Below are 21,779 nucleotides of genomic sequence, written 5' to 3' on the forward strand. Positions count from 1 at the left end.
TTCTCATCTGTGGGGACAAAATGGGGGAGAGGGCAAAATTGAACGTGGGGGAGCTCTCTCCCATCCCCAGCCTTCCCCCCTTCTTCTCTCTCTCCTCCACCAGCGCCCCAGTGGCCTACCCCCTCTCCGAGCCCCCGGAGCTTCCCCTCCCCTGCTCGACGCCCCCTCCCCGGGTGCTCTTTACCGTCTCTCCCACCCCAGACCCAGGAGTAGACACCCCGCCCCCGCTCCCCCTCCTCCCCAAAGGAGCCCCACCCACCGAGACCTGCCTGCGCTCTCCCGCTCTCCCTCCACCCTCCCTCCCACCCCCGCAGCGGGTGGGTGGAGGCCGCTGCCCGGCCTCTCCCCCCTGCCCCCCATCGCCCTCCGCGACTCCCCCTCCTGCTCCCACCGCGGGCTCTGAAGCCAGGAAACCCGAGAGGAAATGACTGAGCCCGTCTTGGTCCCCGCCCGCCAGCTCTCCCCTGGCCACACCCTCCGCCGGGACGCCGCCACCGCCGCTGCCCTCTGTCCACGAGGCTGCCGGCTTGGGACCCCCAGCACTGACGTAAGTCTCTCCTGCGATCCGCCTGCGCCTGCCTCCCCTCTGCCCAGGGGCCGGGCTCAGGTGCCTGGAGGGCTGATCTTTCCCCCTCCCCGCCTCTCTGCCCCCGACTCCCGCTCACGTCTCTGCGCCTGCTCTTCGGCACTACGGGCGGGCGGGCTCCCGCCGGCCCCTCTTCCTCCTGCCTCAGTCTCCCCAGCTCTCCGCCATCCCTCTCGGACCAGTTCTCCAAGTGCCCAGCATCCTGCTCTATTGTCCCCTCACGAGGCCCCTCACACCAGCTCACTTTTTCCTCTGAGATCGGGAGCACATTACTCATTCTTCCTCTTTCCCCTCCTTGCTGACTCCTCGGCTCTGGGGACAGCCCAGAGGGAGGCACCGGGCCCCCTGCTCTACCCCTGCACCCTGTAGGGTCAGTCTCGGTGGAGTGAGTTCTCGGCCCCAAGGGTGTCCCTGTGCAGCGACTGCTACTGGAAGTCCAGATGGGTCTGATGCTTCTTGTTTCCTTTGGGGATCTGCATATGGAAGAAGGGGGTGGTGGCCGGGTCCCCCACTTCTAAAACCCTCCCTCTGTCCTGGAAGACCAGCTGTCAGCCTTGGCAGGGGGTCCTTGAAGCCACAGGTGCTCGCTCAGGGTAAGGAGGGGGCTGCAGGACCTGAGGGGCAGGCGGGGAGGGGGTGGGGGGGTGGCGCTGCCCTGGGCCTGCCTCCCTGACATCATGACTGACCCCGGCTCCCGCTCACCCAATAGATGTCGCCCTCTGGTTGCCTGTGTCTCCTCACCATCATTGGCCTGCTTCTCCCCACCAGAGGTAAGGTTCACCTTCCCGCTGAGCCAGCACCAGGAAGCGAGGGGGGGGGGGGCTCTTGATGAGGGGGCCAGGGTTCCGCTGTCTGGACACTTCACACCTAGGTGGCCGCTTCCAACGAGTCTGGCCAGAGTCCGTCCTGCTGGGCACTTTCCATCTCACCTCCCAGAAGAACTCACTGAGTTTGATTTGGCAGGGAGGTTGGTGTCAGTTTTCTTCTCAGTGGCCAGGAACCCTAGGGTCCCAGCAAATCAGCTCCCTGGATACCCCGGTGATACACAGTTAGGCCAAGGGGGGGAGCTGGGGTGGGTCCAAGAGCTAGAGAAATGTCACCCTTACCTGGGAAGTGTTTCCTGAAGGCGGTACCCACGGTGTGAGCCTTGGCAGGTGCTTTCTGCACGGCAGGTGCTGCACGCGTGAGCTCGGGTAACTTCGGCTCTACTCTGTTACACGTACTGCCATGCCCATTTTACGGATGAGGAAACTGAGGCTCAGGCAAGGGAAGTGCCCTGTGCCAGAGGCCAGTGAGTGGAGAGCCTGGGATACGGCCGTCATTCTCGCCCCCAGCACCCAGGGCATGCCCTCCACGGAAGCTGCCCCATTTCTTTTTGATAAAATGGTTTTCATTTTTTCTTTCAGCCTCTCACCAGGTATTCAATGAGCAGCTACTATGTGCCAGATCTTATCCTAGGCACTGGGGAAGCGGCAACACATGAAACAGAAGTTCACGTTCTAGTTGAGACACAGGCAATAAACAAGCCATCAGTAAATGATATAGCATGCTAGAAGGTGGTAGGGGCTACGGAGAAACACAGAACAGGGTAATGAGGATTCTTTAGACAGGGTGGCCAGGGAAGACCTCATCAGAAGGTGACATTTGGGCAGACACTCAAAGGAGATGAGGGAGTGAGCCAAGCAGATACCTGGGGTATGAGTGCTGTCTAGTGGGTGTGAGGAACAGCAGGCAGGCCAGGAAGCAGGGTTGGGGTGGACAAGGGCAGGCTGGGAAGAGGAGAGGTCAGAGGGGGGACAGGAGACCACATGGAGTGGGGAAGGGAAGGGCCCCATGAGTACCTTGGCTTTCACTAGAAGGAAAGAGGGCGCTCTGTGCCAGCAGGGCCTTGACCTGACTCAGGGATTCACAGGGCCCCTCTGGCTACGAGTGGGGAGCAGATTGCAGGGGGTGGGGATGAGGGCAGAGAGCCCAGGGCAGAGGGGCTCCGGTGTCCAGGCAGGAGAGGACGGAGGCTGGGCCAGGGCAGGGCAGTGGCTGTCTCCAGCGATGGCTGCCTATCAGGGAGTGGGGGAGACCCTGTCCTCGGCCATGTCATTTCACCCTCTCCAGCCCTGAGAAGTAGATTTGTTACAGGATTTTGCTTTTATCCTCAATACCGGGGTTCGTTGTCTCGAACCACTTCGAAGAATGAAAAAAGGTGGACGTAGAATAAAATGAGCAGCAGGCAAAAGTTGAGTAGAGTGTATGCAAACTCTCTTCGCAGAGAGGAGACATTCGAAAGTGAATGCCCGGGACTGTAGGCAAGGGGCTTCGTTTTGTAGGGTTCTGGTCGCCCCCCGATCCCTTCTTCCTTGTTTCCTCTCAGGTCCTACCCTCATTGGCTTATTGACTCTAGGTGCTGGGCTGTCCATTCCTGACTGGCTCGGTTCCCTTGTGTGGGGAGTCAGACTGTGGTCCTACTGTCCCTTGTACAACATAAGTTTAATGTTTTACTCATTTTCATTAGGTATTTTGATTGTCAGATTCCTGAGGGGACCCTGAGGGGAGTAAGTGGTGTCTGTCACATTCTTTTTTTTTTTTTTTTTTAAGTCTATTTATTTATTTTGAGAGAGAGTGTGTGTGTGTGAGCAGGGTAGGGGCAGAGAGAAAGAGAGAGAGAGAATCCCAAGCAGGCTCCAAGCTGTCAGCTCAAAGCCTGACTCGGGGGTCACGAGGGGCTCAAACTCATGACCTGTGAGATTAAATCATGACCCTGAGGCGAAATCAAGAGTCGGATGCTTGACTGAGCCACCCACCCAGGTGCCCCAAGGTCTGTTACATTCTTAAGAGGAACCTTACGCGCCCGTGGGGGTTTGCTGTGGTCAGATGCTCCCGGCATTGTTCCAAAATATGTGTTTTTCTCCACCCAGGGGCCTCACGTCCTAATCTTTCCCTTTCTGCCTATTTTACCCTATCTTTCCTATCATAGTCCGCGCTCTCAACACGTGCCTTCTAACTACCGTTAGGAACTGGGACGTTGGCTGACGCTTCTTAACTGCTTCCTGCTGAAGGGGGGCGATGATAGGGGAACGGTAGTTAGGGCAGGTTTAGAGGTCGATCCAGAGGGCCGATATAATGGGAGGGTGTTTGGAACATCTGGGCTAGCAGAATTTTCTCGGACGTCTTATTTTTCTGGCCTATGCGACGGCATCTTGAAATGACATACACAAAGAATGTTAGACCAACAAGCGTTAATATTCCAAATGCAATGCCTCCTACAGAGAGGTCACACCATAGGAGGGAAAGACACGTGGTAGCCATCCCCAAGAATCCCTGACATGTTTGGTCATTTTTTTTTCTTTTTTAACTCAGTGTAACTATAGCCTTTTCTCCCTCTTCCGTATTTATTTGGATCTTGTGATATTGTAGGTTAGAATAATTAGGCACCTGAATTAGTGCTTGGTTCTCGATCCTCAAACCTTCCTCTGGCCATCCGGTTTCCATAGGAACAACCCCATGAGGTGTATTTAATTTTACCTCAAGGAAAGATTGATCTTCAATACCCAGATTGCTAGGAGTTTAGGCAATTGTTTATCCGTCCCGGAGCGAGGAGGGCTATCGTCCCTAATTTAGTTATAATGGCCCTTCCTAGCAAGGGACTAGGGCTCTTTGGCATTATCAAAAAAGAATGTGAAAAATTCAAGTCTCCCTATAATGCACCCGGTGGCTGAGAGAAAAATTTAGTCATAAGTTTTCTGGAAACGCCTCTAGTTGCTACACTGCGTTTGGCTGATTGGCCAGGAGTGGAAAGGAGGACAGAAAAGGTGGCTCCGGTGTCAGGAAGGAAATCGACCAGTTTTCCTTCTATATCTGGAGTTACCCGAGGCTCTGTGTTTCCGATAGGTAGTTGGTTTGGGGGAGCCACCGTGAAGAGCCCTGGACCCCATCAGTCCCTTTCAGGGACACTGGTCATCTGAACCCTTGCAGATAGAGGTTCCCGAGGACACTCTGTTTTCCCAGTGACCGTTTCCACACAAGGGGTATGGCTTATGGGGTTTGAACTTTGGTTGTCCCCTCTGAGGACATTCTCGTAAATGGCACTTGGTACCAGAACCTCAGGGAGTCCGGTCTGACATAGTACATAAGGCCACAACTAAGGCCTCAGCTTTTTTTCCCTAAGCTTCTTTTCCTGTTCCTTATTTTACTCTTGATCTTGGTTGTAATATGCCCAATTGGCAGCTCATAAGAGTCCTTCAGGGTCCCTTCTGGGAAAACAGCCAATTTTTGCAGCCTTCTCTGAATATCTGGAGCTGATGGAGTGACAAATTTGTCCTCTAGAATTGTGTCAGCCTCAGGGGTGTTAGGGAAGATAACTGTATATTTAATGAGAGCCTCCCTTCACCTTTCCAGGAAGACCACTGAGTTTTCATCCTGTGTCTGTAAGCGAGCGGCTAATTTGGTGGAATTTAAAGATTTAACCTTAGACCTCCTTAATTTCTCCAAAACACAAGCTCGGAAGTGGCGGCAATACCATTCCTCAATGGGATGGTCATAGTCCCAAGTAGGATCTTGGGATGGGGCTGCCTGGGCCCCAGTAGGGAACTGGGAGCTCCCTATAGGATCTCCAGTCCCATGATCATTAATGAGTTGCTCGTCCCCATATCTTTCAGCCGCTGCCAGAACCCCACGCTTCTCTGTTTCATTGAGAGTCTGATTCCACAGAAGCATTATATCTTTTTAGGTCAATTCAAAAACATAGTGTAATTCTCTCTGAAAAGCCTCTGTATACTTATCCGGATCATCAAAATTTTCCTAGATCTTTTATCTGTCTTAAATCTTGTAACGTAAAATCTTGCAATCTTATCGTAGCGGTGCCTCCTTGCATCCGTTCCCCCCCCCCCCCCCCCCCCCCCCGGGCCCTCTAGCTTCCGTGAGGGGAAACACATCTGTTACATTGCAGGGAGGGCCTGGGTAAGGTGGGCAGCGGGAGGCAGAAGTGCGCGTTTTTTCAGTCTGGATGTACAGATGGGGGACCCGAGGAGGAGGAGGTTGAGGGGGAAGACTTCCCTTCCTCCTTCCCTAGGTTCCCTTTGGGTACAGGCAAGGGACCCTTAGTTTTCTCCCTCCTTAGTTGTGAACCCTTGGAAAGGGTTGCCAGTAGGCCAGGATCGACCTTACATTGCTGACACCTATCTCAATTTTCTCTGAAGGCCCCAGAACACTGGACATGGGGGGCGTCTCCCCATCTCCCCTCACGTTTGGGAACAAGTCCAATTGTAGGATAGTGTTCTAATTGTTACTTGTCTCTGGTGGCCAGGTTTCCTCCTCCAATTTGTATGGGGACCCAGCCTTGGTGCAAAAGAAAATGAGTCGCTTTTCTTTAGGGTTTGTGGGTCAAAATCATCCCAATTTTTTAGAATACGTCCCGAAGGAGAGTACTGGCCTCGGTTGGGGAGTTGCCCATCTATAGGAAAAAGTTTCCTATAGCTGGCCAGGAGAAACCTCATCTGGCCCCACAGTTGGGCTGGCTATGCGACTGGCAGCCAAAAGCCCTATCAGTCTTGGGAGGTGCTGGGAATAGTCGCTATTACCCAGGCTTGACTCTACCCCCCAGAGCTGACCTTGTCTTCCCGGTTTCTCCGACCCCTCCGTTTCCTGCCTGTGGGACTTTGGGGGATACCGACTGTGACCAAGCAAGACTCCCCTGGTTGTAGAAGGATGTACTAATTTTATCTTGGCCCAAGAGTAATTTACATATTGATCATAATAAAATTGTTCCTTTTAACAAATATATTTCAGAAGGCTGGCGAAAGCCATTTCTCGTAAGGATAAAATTGGCTGTTGAGGGGGGCTAAAAGGGCCAAAGTTGAGGTCTATTCACCTGTTTTTTTCCAGCAGTGCCCACATAAATGTGTTCCAGCCACGTGGGTGTCCACTTTAAAGTATCTAGATTGGCACAAGTCAGCACACATTGGGATAAGTGTAGCAAAATGGCTCCCATGTCTCCGGGTAAAAGCCCTTTATAGGGGCGCCTGGGTGGCTCAGTTGGTTGAGCATCCGACTTTGGCTCAGGCCGTGATCTCAGTTCATGAGTTTGAGTCCCACATCAGACTCGCCGCTGTCAGAGCACAGCCTGCTTTGGATCCTCTGTCTCCCCCTCTCTCTGTCCCTACCCTGCTCATGCTATCCCTCTCAAGAATAAAAAATAAACATTAAAAAAAAAGCCCTTCATTTATCACAGTCATCCATCCATCGTATGGCACAGGCCATATGGCACATTCCTCCACCTTGCAGAAACAACACAAATGTGGAGAATTTGGAGGCCAGCAGTGAGGACATCACCACCATCTCCCCAGCCTTCAGATCAAAGGAAGGGCAATTTTTTAATCAGAGCTCGAGCAAAACAACTCAAAAGGGCATGCTGTCCTGCCATTTTGGTTAAAATCATAGTTCTTTCCATCTTTTTGGACAGACAAAAGAGAAAAAAAAAAACGTTGGTTACATTTTTTTCCTTTACAAACCTTCTATAACTTTTAGATTTTGTACCAAGCCATTTCTCTCCAAACAACCAGCCTCATTTAGGACAAAATTACTTTTTTTTTTTTAAACCTTCACTGAAAAGGTACGTATTTCCATTTCTTATATCTTTCTTACACATTTCATACTTTTTAAAATGTCCAAATGAGGGGCGCCTGGGTGGCGCAGTCGGTTAAGCGTCCGACTTCAGCCAGGTCACGATCTCGCGGTCCGTGAGTTCGAGCCCCGCGTCGGGCTCTGGGCTGATGGCTCGGAGCCTGGAGCCTGTTTCCGATTCTGTGTCTCCCTCTCTCTCTGCCCCTCCCCCGTTCATGCTTTGTTTCTCTCTGTCCCAAAAATAAATAAATAAAAAAAAAACGTTGAAAAAAAAAATTTAAAAAAATAAAATGTCCAAATGAATTTAGTCCAGTTTAGTACCCAAGCAAAACTTTAAAGTTTCAAGTTATTGAAGACCCTGAAAGCTCTCTTAGCAATTACCCATGAACACTTTGAGACAGACAAAATTAACCATCATTTGAAGTCACCTTTTTGCTGATGAACTGTAACAGAGATAGCATGTGATTACTCGGCCTTCAGTAAACCAGAAAAAGTTTCATATATTTAATGCTCATAACTCTAAAGACCTGTCTACCTTAATTAAACCAACAAACTTACGTTAGTTTAAATACCGAATTATGTTCCATCTGTATCCATTTAAAAGTCAATCAATTTGTTCCCCATTGTCAATTTTTACCTGGGGCACCAGTGAGGAAATCTGAAGTGGGCGGTGTAAGTCTAAGGGGGTGTTTTTTGTTCCTTGACAGTGAGGGGAGGAGGAGGAACCCGTGGTGCTGGAGGCCCCTGAAAGGTAGAGGAACCAGTTAGGCAGGCTGCACCCAAGCTGGTGCAGAGACAGGAGGAACGAGGGGAAGGCAGAAGAGGTGAGGTGTCACCAAGAAGCCTAGAGACAAATAAAAGCCCAGAAGGCAGAGAAACAGGTCTCCTGGTTCTAAAGCCTGTCAGCTTGGACAGATGAGCAGATGCAGATTTTTTTTTTCCACCAAAAACTGGAAATGGGGAGTCCGTGTCAAGCCAGAGAAGTCAGGAAACTTCTCTGAAACAGAAGGGTGTTCGGCAGCTGCTTGGGAATATTCCTTAAAGTCCCTGTCCTGACGTAGACTGACCAGAGACAGTTGGCCCTAATTATCATCTGTACCTTGTGGGAGCCGGCCAAATGTCTTCTCTCCATCCCCCATGTGGGCATCAGGGGCAGGAGGAGGGTGGTGAGCCCAGAAGGGGTTGAAGTAAGTCCTGCTCTCTGCTCTGCAAGAGGCGTTTGAAAATGAAAGGTAAAAAATGGGGCCCTGGGAGGTGGTGAACCATGTCAGAGGGTCAGAAATGGAAGCAAGTACAGAGCCGCTTTCCGTTGTATTTGGGAAACCTGTGAGTAGGACCGTTGGAAGTCACCTGGATCCCTCCTATGAGGATACCAGAGAGATCAGTCCTGGGCTTTTCCACTCACTTCCCAAAGGAAAAGAGAGGCTGGCCAAGACAGAAAGAGGAAAATTCCACCGGATACCCAAGTGGGCAGTCAGGGATCAGGTTCTGCTGATGGCCTTCGGGCCTCCACCAAAGAGTAGCCTTGGTCAGGACCCATCAATGGCTGTCTGGCCTCCCCTGAGTCCCACACATCCAGAGGTTCTTCTCGAAAGGAAGTTGGGAGTCCACCACACCAACATTCCCAACTACATTGGGAGATCAGGCGGCAGGAGACCCAAGGAGCCTGTCACCCGAGACTTGAGGATGGCTGACACACTGTTTGCTCTTAACTGGTGGGTGGGTGCCAATTATTTAGTCTGAGGTTTTCTTTAAGATGGAAAGAAAAGAGGGGATGCCAGCTGTTATTTACTTACGGTTGGAGGACGTTAACATCCTAGACAAGCCCCCAAAGAAATGTTACAGGATTTTTTTTTTTAAACCTCAATACCCAGTGTTCATTGTTTAGCCACTTCAAAGAATGAAGAGGTGGACACAATAAAATGAGCAGCAGGCAAAAGTTTCTTAGAGTGTAAGAATAGTATGGGGGCGCCTGGGTGGCTCAGTCGGTTGAGCGTCCGACTTCCGCTCAGGTCATGATCTCGCGGTCCGTGAGTTCGAGCCCCGCGTCGGGCTCTATGCTGACAGCTCAGAGCCTGGAGCCTGTTTCCGATTCTGTGTCTCCCTCTCTCTCTGCCCCTCCCCCATTCATGCTCTGTCTCTCTCTCTCTCTCAAAAATAAATAAACGTTAAAAAAATAAAAAAAATAAAAAAAGAATAGTATGAAATAGGGGTGCCTGGGTGGCTCAATTGGTTAAGCGTCCGACTTCAGCTCAGGTCATGATCTCACAGTCCGTGAGTTCGAGCCCTGCATCAGGCTCTGTGCTGACAGCTTAGAGCCTGGAGCCTGCTTCGGATTCTGTGTCTCCCTTTCTCTCTGCCCCTCCCCTGCTCACGTTCTGTCTCTCTCTGTCTCAAAAATAAATAAAAACATTAAAAAAAAAAGAATAGTATGAAATAGTATTACAGTAAGAATAGTATGAAGGGTCTCTTTGCAGAGAGGGGACATTCGAAAGTGAACGCCCATAACATGAGGTGCATGACAATAGGGACTTTGTTCTATATGATTTTGGTCACCCCTCTTCCCTTCCCCCTTGTTCCTTCTCAGGTCCTACCTTTATTGGCTTGATCACTCTAGGTTCTGGGTTGTGTATTCCTGATTGGCTCAAATCCATTGTGTGAGGAGTCAGACTATGATCCTACTGTCCCTTGTATAACAGAAGTTTTATGTTTTTCTTATTTTAATTAGGAATTTTGATTGTCAAATTCCTGAGGGGACCCTGAGGGGGAGTAAGTGGTGTCTGTTATGTTCTTAAAAGGAACCCTATGCCCAAGGGAGTCAGACACTCCCAACATTGTTCCAAAATATGTGTTTTTCCCCACCCAAGGACCTCAGGTCCTAACCTTTCCCTCTCTGCCTATTTGACCCTATCTTTTCCCATCACAGAGTCAGTGATTATCCCCACTTCGCAGATGAGACAGACGAGGCTCAGAGAGGGGACTCCACCTGCTCCAGGTCACGTGGCCAGGGAATTTGGGGGAGCAGAATTTGAGGCCGGGGCCCTGGCTGACTTTAGAATGGACCTGGGCTCAGTAGGCTAAACTGCCTCTCCCACCCCACAAGGATGGGCAGGAAGAGGGGCTGGAGGAAGGGTGCTGGGCATCATCATTTTTTAAAGCACTTCCAGGACTATGGGTGGATACCACCATTCAAGCATCTGTCTGCTGTTCCACCAGGATATTCTGAGTTACCGCCCACAGTTTCAGAAGGGAGGGTAAGGTGGGGTTTTGGTGCGAGAAGGAGGACCGGAGGTTCCTCTCTGACTTCTCGTCCTTGATCTCCCAGGACAGACATTGAAGGAGACCACATCCATTCCTTCAGCAGACACAATCACTGTGAACATTCATGCCCTGACTCAAACCTCAGGTGAGGAAAGAGGCTTGGGTCTGTCAAGATCCTGTCACTGCAAATGACAGCAGCCACAAAGATCTCAAGCTTGGGCCAATCGGGAATTTTGGGTTGTGCAACTGAAAAGCCCAGTGATATGGCTCAGTCTAGGTGCTCAAATGATGCTATCAGGAACCTGTCTCCGTCTCTTGGTTCTATTTTTCCTGTGTTCGCTTCATTCTCAGGTAGATTCTCCTTTTATGAGGCCAAGGTGGCCCCTGAGGCTTCCGTCTTACCTGCTAAGAAGCCAGAGGAAAGGGCATTTCCCTTTCCCCAATCCAGCAAATGTGGCATAGCTGAGTGTCACTGACCAGGCTCGGGTTACATGCCCAACCAGGAGCTGATCATCGTGGCCATAGACCAACGCTGATTGCCAGACCTGGGTCTCGGGTTCCACCTCCAACCAACCTGGTGCCAACCCCACTGAATGAAGTGGACCAAGAATCGGGGAAGGGTGGTTCATAAAGAAAGTTCCAGGGGCTCTTACCAGAGGTGGGTGGATGCTGAATAGGGGAGTGTGCATCTACGGGAGGGGAGGGCTGAGGCAGGGGAGGTACTGGCCTGGCAATTGGGCAATCAGGAAATGGCTGGGTTAATTAAGTCATCTCAATTATATCAAAATTGAATAGTAGAGCAAACCCCCTGTTCCTCCATCCATGAACCTTCTCCACATCTTCTCTCTCTTCTCTCCCTGTTTCCGGACTCCAGACACAGTCCACCCAGAGTCCCAGTCCACCCCTCAGACATCTCTGCAGGCTGGTGGTGAGTGGGGCATGCGGAGGGGGTGGGGGCGGAGGCCTGAGACAGACACTATTCCCTCTCTTCTTCCCACATTCTGACTCCTTTGTTACTCATTTCAGTCCTCCAGCTCTGAATCCTCTGGTTTACTTTGTGGTGGGGCAGACAGCTGCCCACATCCACTTCTGTGAAAGCAAATCTTTTGCAGTTGTGAAAAATAATATCCATATAGAAAAGTACAAAACCCATAAGTGTACCACTTAACAAATTACTCTGAATTGAGCCCCCATGTCACCACCACCCAGCTCAAGGACTAGAGCTTTGCAACCACCCCAGGAATGCCCCCATGCACCAAGGCCATTCATTTCTTCCTTTAATCTCTTGAACTTTTTCCTTTTTTGAGTTTTCAAGTCCTTTTCGAACTTTGTCTTGGGAGTGTAACAGTTCAGAAAGTGCTCCCTAATTTTTCCCATTAATATTTAATGACATAGTAATACCCAAACCTGTTCTGCTTGGGAATAATACGAATATTATAGTGAGATGAAATCCCTTGGCCCATTCTCCGTTCTTGTTCTCTCCCCCATCTCTGAGAGGTCCCCACTGCTAGCACTGGAAGGGGAGTGGTCCCCAGTGATGCTGTGCCACATTTCTGCCCGCAGAAAATATCCTGGCCGGCAGATGTATTTGTGTGAGCGGATCATTTCCAAAACGATAGTCGTTCTGAAACTTGCTCCATCACCCCCGCCCCCCGCCCCCAGTCTCCCCACTGCCCCGTGCAGCAGTATGTTTGGAAGCTCTTCACACATTCCTATGTAAACACCAATCTTATTCTTTCGCGCTGTTGCATGGTACCCGGCTGGGTGCCTGTGTACGGTTCGTGAAGCCGTGCACATCTTGATGAACATCTTACTCTTTGGTACACCCAGTGCCATGGTAAGCAACCTCGTCCGTTCCTCCTTAAGCAAATGCTTTTCTCCCCTATTATAATCTGGTCGTGGTTCTAAATATCTTCCCTGTGTTCTCTCATTCAGTCCTCCCACAAACCTTCTGAGGTAGAACAACCGAACTTTACAGAATAAGGAAACAGAGGCTCGGAGTAACTCACTCAGGGCGTCACAAGTCAGTGACACAGCTCAGACCAGGGGCCCGGAACCTGGCTCTACGGCCTTGCTTTTACCCACCACACTATGGCGCAAAGGGCACGAACGCTGGAATTTGTTGGAAAAGCCAGCTGGGGACCGGTTGCATGGATTTGCCCTGCCACCGGCGTGTGCCAGAGAGTCCCCCTGTCCCACCCACACGGTGACACTTGGAACGTGAACCGTCTTTGATTTCCTCCAGCCAGAGGAGGGAGGGGGCCCCTTGCCGTCTGATGGATGTGCACGTCCCTGATTCACGCGCTGTCCGTCTTCCCTCCTTGCCCTGATCTGAGTAGGAACAACGCAGGAGCAGACGGAGGAGACCCACACCCCACGGCCGACGAGAATGGATGTGCTCCCAGCCACAGATCCGAGGACCGGCCAGAGCGGCCCGGAAGGTAGGGCCTGGGACTAGAAGGGCAACGTGCACATTTTGTTTAATTCTTTATCTGGGTCAGTAGCTCCCCAAGTACATTGCTCGGAGCACCCGTTTGGGGAATTGTTAATACGTTTTCAAAAAATCTGTTTTGATTTGCGGTCAAAGGCGTTTGGGGAACTCCTGAGTTAAAGTTAAACACATTTCTTTATGGCGGGACTTGTTGGAGTCTTAGTAATGCGTATTTGCAGCAGGCGTCCTCTACGGGAGCGTCTAGTATGCAGTGTTTTTCCAAACCTGATAGGATAGATTTGGAACTTTCTTTTGTTCAGGTTCCTTTACAGAGCTGGTGCTCGGCAGCGTGGATGTGGGTGTTTCCTTTGTGTACCTCTTCATGTTAGAGCAGGAGGTTTTCAGCTGCAAAATACTGTAAACGCAACTAAAAGTAAAATAGATTTATTGGCTACATATGTTCTGTAAAGTCCAGAGGCATCGATTTCAGGAAGAGCTGGATAGACATGCTCAGACACGATCATCAGACTGACTTTCTCGCTCTTTCTCTCTCTCTCTCTCTCAGCCCTGCTGTCTACATTCTCAAGTTCTCCGGGGCTTTTCCTCTCTTGGTGGCAAAGATGGTCCCATAGTTGTATTTATGTCACAAACCCAGCAAATAGAGCATATCTTTTTCTCATCTCTAGCCCAAGGAATAAAATCTACTCTCATTGGCCCATTTGGCGTCTGACCAATGGAAGCCTGGGAAATGGATTGCTCTGAGTGGTTAGGCCTGAGTCTTGTGCCCATTCTGGGGGTGGAGAACAGGGTCAGCCCTGCCTGAACTGCATAGACCAAGAGTCAAGGAAAAGGTAGTTCCCCTCAGGACCAGTGAGTAGTTAACATTTCAGAGGCGTGCGAAAAGAGGTTGAGCCAAGGTGAAGGCAGCAGGTGGCCTCCAATGCCTGTCTGACTCATATTTGAGGATCCGCCTCTACTGGCAAGTATTGTAGCTTAGGCCGTTCCCAGGCTGAGATGCATGCACAGTTGCGCAGACCGGGCACTGAACAAGAGCATCGCCTCTAAGGCTATGTCATCCCCCTTGTGGATTTTTATAATTGTTATAGTTTTCCAGTGATGGCAGTAAAGCATTTAATTCTGACGGAGCCTGTCTATTAAAATGTTACAACAGATGGAAGTAAAGTGTGTTGGAGAAGAGAACTTTTCTATTTTCCACAAAAGTGGAGGTGGGGGTGGGTAGTGACGGTGTCCACGCTTCCCGGTGGTAAAAAACATTCTCACATCTCTGGATTCATTTGCTGTGAATCCTCGTTGACCTGAGTTACTCTGTGTCATTCTGTGTTCCTGATTATCCGTGACAGAAATTCCACTGGGCCGAGGGGGTCACGGGGCCAGATGGTAAAAGGCACCGCTGAGCCTCAGGGTCCCCGGGGTCTGAGCACGAAAGCCCCCGGCGCCTCTCTCCCTGCCCCATTTTTGTTTTTCTCGTGCCGAATTTTGTCTTCTGCCCCGTGAGGAAATGACCCCTGCCATCTGCAAGCTCGGAGCTCCCAAATTTCACCTCGCCGCCGCCGTCACTCCGAATGCCTCCTGGGAATGTGGAAGGTCCCAGGGGAGGATGAGACTGGGTCACCTGCTCCCTCTTGTGGCCTGTGTCACAATAGACCCAGAAGGACTGGGGCAGGGGGCGCAGTCCCCCCAAGGAAAAGGGAAGCTGTCCCCAGAAGGGAGGCATGCAGCCACGTCCACGGTAACAGCGACAGCCAACGCTTGCTGGGAGCTCGCTCGGTGCCGGGCACAGTGCTAGGCTTCCCTGGGTTCACTCATGCACTGCTCGCGAGCACCCGACGGGGTGGGAACTGTCAAAACCCCCTTCTACAGGAAGGCAACCGAGGCCCAAGGGGCTCCTCTGCCCGCCTGGGTCGCACAGCCCAAAGTGGCAGAAAGGGAACTGGAGCCCGGCTCTCTAGCAGCGGGGGGCCACTGAGGCTCTTTCACACTTCCCGTGTCTCAGCGCGCCTGTCCCTGCCGCCGGCCTCGCCCGAACCTTCCTCTGGGCAAGGCTTTCCCCAACACCTCGTAATTCTTGGCTTTCAGGTCATGCATAAGAAGTGAGGCTCTGAGATCCGTCTGGAAGCTCGGGCTTCGTGAGGCAGCTTTTCGGCCTTCAGTATGTTGGCCTCGTCCTGGGGCATCAGACAGGGCTGACCGCTTCACCGGGGACACTTCTCAGTGCCAGAAGAGCAGATGTTTTCTTTGTGGCATTTACTTTTTGTTCAGTATCCTTTTTTTTAAGTGTTTTATTATTTTTTGAGAGAGAGAGAGAGAGAGCGAGCACGCACACGCAAGTGGGGGAGGGGCAGAGAGAAAGGGAGAGAGAGAATCCCAAGCAGGCTCCGCACTGTCAGCACAGAGCCCGAAGCGGGGCTCGATCTCACGAAATGACCTGAGCCGATATCGAGAGTCAGAGGCTTACCCAACTGAGCCACCCAGGCGCCCTGGCTTTAAAGAGAGGAGGCCTCTGGTGTTTCTGGTCTGGGAGCAGAGGTGACCTCCACAGTGTTTTCTACAAGTATGTCCAAGCTCTGCTTCTCCTGGTGCTGGGCCTGAGTCCTGGAGGCCCCCCGGCCTGGCTCAGATGTTATCCTTTGCTTCCTGGATTATAAGGCAGCCCAGGAGGTCCCAGGAGAGGAGCCAGGGGTGCAGGCTCATTCAATATTTCCACGCCTGCCATTCCTTGCCGACTCCGGGGTAGGAGTGAGGGGCCGCTGTGCCCGCCCACTGAAGGTGGAGACGTGGGGGAGGGTGTCAGCGACGTCCCTCATTTCCTCCCCCTCACTTCCGCCCTCTGCCACCTTCTAGCCACTCCCTCTGCCGCTCCCACTAAAGGCACCACGCTCTCCAAGAGGCGATCTCCAGGCAAAGACGTCAGGCCGGACGCTGCCCTCGGGCCCACGGGTCAGTAACTCCCTTCCCAGGCTGGAAACAGGCTATTTCCTATTCACTGTGTATTTCTAGCACCTGGACCCTTGCCCAGCATGAAATAGTCCTCAGTAAACATGTGTTGGGTGAACACATGAGTTCAAGGCTGGAAGAGGGTGGGTATAAGCAGGCATCCGATAGATGTCCCGACAGACGAATGAACGCGTAAATGAACGCAGCACGCAAATGACCCTAAAACACAGTGGCTTCAAATGACAACCGTTTGCTTAGCTCTCGGGTCTGCGATTTGGAACTTTGGTCTGGGCTCAGTTGAGTGGTTCTTCTGGTCTCAGCTGGACTTACTCACGCATCCGAGATCAGTTTGGGGGTCGCTCTGTTTCAGGGACACCTTGATTCCCCTTTGTGTGGTCTTCTCTTCCACTTCCGGCCCAGCCGGCCCCAAAGAGTGGATGGAAATGATATGACCACAGGTCACATAGAGTTCACTCATCCATTCAAAACATATTCATGAGCACCTACTGTCTTCTAGGTGCTAGAGATAGAGCGGTGAATAAGACGGACAAAAATCTCTTCCCTCATCGGGCAGACCTTCTAGTCGGGGAACAGAGACAATAAATACGAATTATAAGAATTGTGTATCAGGTGGCTTAAAGCTGCCATCAAGAGAAATAAAGTAGCATTAGGATTAGAGAGTGACTGGGGAGTAGTTTTCTGCAAAGGGCCAGGGAGACCTCCCTGAGAAGGAGCTGCGGGGGAGATATGCAGATGTCGGGGGAAAGGCGTCCCAGGCAGAGGCAGCGGCCAGTGCAAAGGCCCTGAGGTGAGAGGGACCTGGCACGGCCACCAACAGGGCGGCCGGTGGGGCTGGAGCATCTGGGTGAGCAGGAGGGTGAGAAGCTGAGGTAGAGAGGTGATGGGAGCCACATGTGTGCCATGTGAGGCTTTTGGTCTAAGTGTCCCAAGGCGGAGACCGACTGTCACCCCTCCACCGACTCTGCCACTCACGGCTTCGCTCCACAAATGTTTGCCGAACTCTGACTTGCTCCACGTCTGTCCCCCCAGGCGCCAGTGAGGACAACCCCTTCTCCTATGGTAAGTTACCTGTGGGAGGATGTGGGAAGAGGGAGGGAGGAAGACCCCTCTTGCCATACTCCGTTTTTCTCTCTGCAGACGAGGACACTCTCCGGAAGCGGGGGCTGTTGGTCGCAGCCGTGCTGTTCATCACGGGCATTGTCATCCTCACCAGTGAGAATGGGGGGGGGGGCACCGCGACTGGGAGAGAGGCGGCCTTGGCTTGCACTTTGACTGAGGGGTCAGTTCTTGAAGGCCCCTGAGCAGAGTTGTCTTATTTATTTATTTACTTACTTACTTATTTAATGTTTATTTTTGAGAGGCAGAGAGTCAGAGCATGAGTGGAGGAGGGACAGAGAGAGAGGGAGACACAGAATCCAAAGCAGGGCTCCAGGCTCCGAGCTGTCAGCACAGAGCCCGACGTGGGGCTCGAACTCACAAACTGTGAGATCATGACCTGAGCCGAAGTCGGACGCTCAACTGACTGAGCCACCCAGGTGCCCCCAGAAAAACTAATTCTTAAAGTAGTTTTTTAAATGCTGCAGATTAAATAAAACACGCGGGCCACCAGTTTGCAAGCTCTCGGTTAAGCCGTATAACCTCCACCAGGTTTATCCCCTCACTTCCCCATCAGGAAATGCACACAGCCGCATCTTTTCTCAGCTACGGTGGGAGGCAGGAGGCTAATAGCAATAAAAAGAGTGCCCGAACCGCACTGGACCCAGGGGTCGCACACAGGTGCCTCAGTCGTGACTGACTTTGAGCCGGGTCCTGTCCACACACACAGCCCCACCTCCACCGCCGTGGGACAAGTGAGGCTCAGAGAACTGGGGAGTTTGCTCAAGGTCACAGAGCACTAAAAATCAGGGAAGGACTAGACCCAGGTCTGTGTGAGGGCAGAGCCTGAAAGTTAGCTCTGGGGCCATAAGTTGTTCCAATGACAATAATCTGTGGGCACCTGCTCTGTGCCCACCTGTGCCCTGGTGCCCGCCCTCGGGGAGCTCACATCCAGCGAGGGAGTGACAATAAGCAGGTGAGTGCCCCGGTGAGCTGAGTGGCTACGAGAAAGGTCATCACCGTAAGGAAAACAGCAGAATGACAAGCCAAGAGGGACGGGGAGCGACACTTTATCTCTAAAGAGAGACCATCAGAAGAGATTCCCTGTCAATGAGAAAGATGATTTTGAAAAACAGTGGAAAGGGGCAGCAAGTGCAAAGGCCCAGACGCAGGAAGGAACTGAGCATGTCGCAATAACCACGGGAAGAAGCCAGGGTGGCTGGGGCTGTGTAAGCCCCGGGGGGGGGGGGGGCAGAGAGAAGGAGGTGGCAAGGGCGACAGCCAGGAGACTGTCTTCTGAAATCCCTCCCCATTCACTTTGGTCCTGCCTCCTGACCCACCCCCTGCCATTGTCCCTTAAACCCACCTGTCTCCTCCTACCTCAGGGCCTTTGCACTGGCCATGCCCTCTGCCTGGAACACCCTTCCTGGCTTCCCCCTCACCTCCTTCAGGTCTTTGCTCAAATGTCCCCTCCTCAGTGAAGCCCCTCTAGTCATCACCATGAAGATGCCCTCAGCCGCCGGCCTCCCTGCCTCCTTCCCGGCTTTAGTTTTCTACTGAGCACGCATCACCATCTGACCTCACTGTCCACATACTTGACTTAGTCATTTTTCTCAGTCGGTCTCCCCTGCTGTTAAATCAGCTCTACCAGGGCAGGGATTTTATTCATTCCTGTTCCTTGGGGTGTTCCCAAGGAGCCTGGCACATAGTAGGTACACAACAAATACTTGCTGAATGAATGCGTAACACACAAACTAGGATGGGTTCTCAAAGGGGCCCTCTGTGTGGGGGAGGCTGCTCCCCCGGGGAGCCCTTGTGCTGGTTCCTCTTCCCTGTGCTCCTCATCACTGGCTCAGGGCTGCCTTGGAGCTTCTCCAGGGGCAGGGTTGATGGGCCTTGTCCTCCAGCACCCGGAGCACATGCAATCATCAACTTTGTTCCAACTCATGACCGAACCCTTTCCTTCACCCACAGGTGGCAAGTGTAGACGGTTACCCCAATTGTGCCGGAACTACAACAGGTGAGACCATCGGAAGGAGGGGCCGGCAACCGAATGGAGGGGCACCCCGAGACTGAGTCCCCACCGGCTCACCGTGCCCAGCCACCTCCCTCCCCTCGATGAGTCTACAGAATAATTGGTAGAGCCCAGCCCGAGAGGGAAGACCCAGATGGAGACAGAGCCGGGCTGATGCTCCAAGTCCCCTGCCCATCCTGAGGGCTGCTCGGCCCCCTGGGCACTGCCCCCAACCCCGTGCTCCGGTGTCCCACGCTGTTCAGACGAAAAGTAAAGCACTGTGGTCCCTGCCCACGGTCTCTGATTATTCATGACCGGGGAGTGGAAGAAAGCGGCCGGGACTAGGGACGAGGTCCCCTGAGGAGTAAAGTGAGGGTGTCGCAGGCTCCAAAGCCAGGGCAGAGAATACGGCGAACGCAGGTGGGCTGGCGTGAGGCAGGGGGGACAGGAGGGTGGCCCACGGGGGATTCTGGCCGGTGAGAGCGTCAGCGGGGGATTCTGGCCACGGCACTTTGAGACCCCTGCCCCGGTCCACGTGCAGAGCCTGGTGGCCAATGCCAGCTCACCCCTAATGTTGGCAGGTAGTATTGGTAACGGGTTAAGCACCAAAGGAGGCCCTGGGCCCACAGCGGCCTACTTTTCTTCACACTCCAGATCCTTACATTGGTGGGAGGGGCCTCACACACGAGCGTGGACACCCCGGCCTGCACATCTAAACCCCGTACACACACCCCCACCAAAAATGACTGCCTCTGGGCTACCTCTTGGTATAGGGGTATGCCCACCAAGAAGGTCATGCGGGCCGTGGAGAGGAGGGCTCCAAGCCGCTTGGATGGGGACTTCCAGGACCCAGGGCCCCAGTGCAGGATCGAGAAGGGGCACAGGCCCTGGTGGGCGCTTCCTGAAGGCCCTGGGGTTCTGTGCCCCTTGGTAGGGTTTCAACCGATCAGGCCAGAGTGGGGTCTCTGAGGCATGGGGCTCAGGAAGGGTCACTACCCCAGTTTAAGGGTCATAATGACAAAGTAAGAGATAAGGCCTTGTTCACAAGTGGTTACATAACAATATTTCACAAACTTCAGGTCTCAGCCTATTCACGGGTTATGAAATCACTTTTGTGGGCTGTGAGTAGCATACAAAAAAAATAATAAAATAAAAAGAAATATCAGAGTGTATCATAAATAATATGACCCTATATAAACTCTTCTCAATTTTTGCCACATTTTCATCCCACCTGTATTATTATTATTCACTTTTTAAAGAGATCAACTCTATTTATTTAAAAAAATTTTTTAATGTTTATTTTTGAGGGAGAGAGACACACACAGAGTGTGAGTGGGGGAGAGGCAGAGAGAGAGGGAGACACAGAATCTGAAGCAGGTTCCAGGCTCTGAGCTGTCGGCACAGAGCCCGACGCGGGGCTTGAACCCACAAACTGCGAGATCATGACCTGAGCCGAAGTCAGACGTGCTTTACCGACTGAGCCACCCAGGCGCCCCTCTCTCTTTATTTTTTAAAGCTTATTTATTTATTTTGAGAGATAGTAAATGAACATGAGTGGGGGAGAGGCAGAGAGAGAGAGAGAGAGAGAGAGAGAATCCCAAGCAGGCTTCGAGCTGTTAGCACAGAGCCCCTCATGGGTCTCAATCCCACAAACTGTGAGATCATGACCTGAGCCAAAATTAAGAGTCAGAGGCTTAATCGACTGAGTCACCCTGGTGCCCCAAGATGACCTCCCTTTTTAACTTAAATACATTTATTTCAAAAGGAACATTTATACATGGAAAATCAGTACTGCTTCATGTAAGTAGCCATAAAGATAAATCCACTGAAAACAAATATATGTTATATGTGATATAGGGTATATATACATATGTGATATATATTATGTATATGTATAGACATATGTATATATAATACATGTATATTACATATGTGATATATATATATAGTATGTAATATATACATATGGGGGAGTCTAAAAATATTTGTGATTGGCACCCACCGTCTGCTAATCAGATGCCTAACCAATCAGGAGAGAATATCATTCATACATATATTGTATATCACACACACGCACACATGTGCGTGGATACAATCTGTGACGTGTTGTGATGGAATACTACTCAGCAATAAACAGGAGAAGCTACTGGTGCACATGATGACGTAGATGAATCTCAAAAGCATTATCCTGGGTGCGAGGAACCAGGTACAAAAGAGCACAGACTGTATACTAATAGAAAGTTCTAGAATAAGCAAAAGTAATTGATGGTGATATCGGTCAGAATAGTAGTTGCCTTTACTACTATCATGTTGCCTCTACTGCGGGGGTGGAACGTTGACTGAGAAGAAGCGTGAGGGAACTTTCTGGAGTGTTGAAGTGTTCTGCACCATGATGGCAGTTACACGAGTGTGTTTGTGTCATAGAGAGCAGCGTTAACTCTACTGCAGGCTTCAGGTTTGTGTACTTTGTGACGCGAAGGTTATAGCACAGTCAAAACACAACAAAATAGAACATAAAAAGGCAGTTATGTGTTGGGTGGTGATGACTTCCTGGCTCGGAGACAAAGCAACAGGATGCTGAAAGGTGCTGTGGGTGGGTGACCTCACAACTCACGTGGAGGGAGGAGTCCCCCCGGTGGGTTGGTTCAGTTACTGTAACATAATAGGAAATATGTATATTGGCTTTTGGTCCCAGTTCCTGCCACGGAGCTCCTAAAACCTTCGGAGTTTCCTGGGTGACACGAGTCTCTTTTGTTCTAATGGGGCAAGGTGTGATAGGACCCTAGATGGGTCTGGTCACC

At 51.6% G+C, this 21,779-nt stretch overlaps 1 protein-coding gene across 10 annotated transcripts; it reads left to right on the forward strand.

The window, feature by feature from the left end:
• Window positions 1-330: 330 nt before the first annotated feature.
• Window positions 331-19,268, forward strand: FXYD5 (FXYD domain containing ion transport regulator 5). Of its 10 annotated transcripts, none has more exons than XM_086691113.1 (11): window positions 431-547; window positions 1,132-1,179; window positions 1,296-1,356; window positions 10,128-10,196; window positions 10,527-10,602; window positions 11,332-11,390; window positions 12,802-12,903; window positions 15,756-15,851; window positions 16,791-16,928; window positions 17,007-17,081; window positions 18,939-19,268. In XM_086691113.1, the coding sequence occupies exons 3-11, from the start codon at window positions 1,296-1,298 to the stop codon at window positions 18,986-18,988; spliced, it is 726 nt and encodes a 241-aa protein (XP_086547239.1). In that variant the 5' UTR covers window positions 431-547; window positions 1,132-1,179; the 3' UTR covers window positions 18,989-19,268. The 10 variants fall into 10 exon arrangements, with proteins under 10 accessions (XP_086547235.1, XP_086547234.1, XP_086547237.1 ...); XM_086691114.1 differs by having other exon boundaries at window positions 460-547; window positions 1,127-1,179; XM_086691115.1 differs by having other exon boundaries at window positions 467-547; window positions 1,073-1,179.
• The last annotated feature ends 2,511 nt before the right edge of the window (window positions 19,269-21,779 follow it).

This window comes from Puma concolor, chromosome E2 (assembly GCF_028749965.1).
Source record: "Puma concolor isolate L17-30 chromosome E2, mPumCon1.1.hap2, whole genome shotgun sequence".
In the NCBI taxonomy this organism is placed as follows: Eukaryota; Metazoa; Chordata; class Mammalia; order Carnivora; family Felidae; genus Puma; species Puma concolor.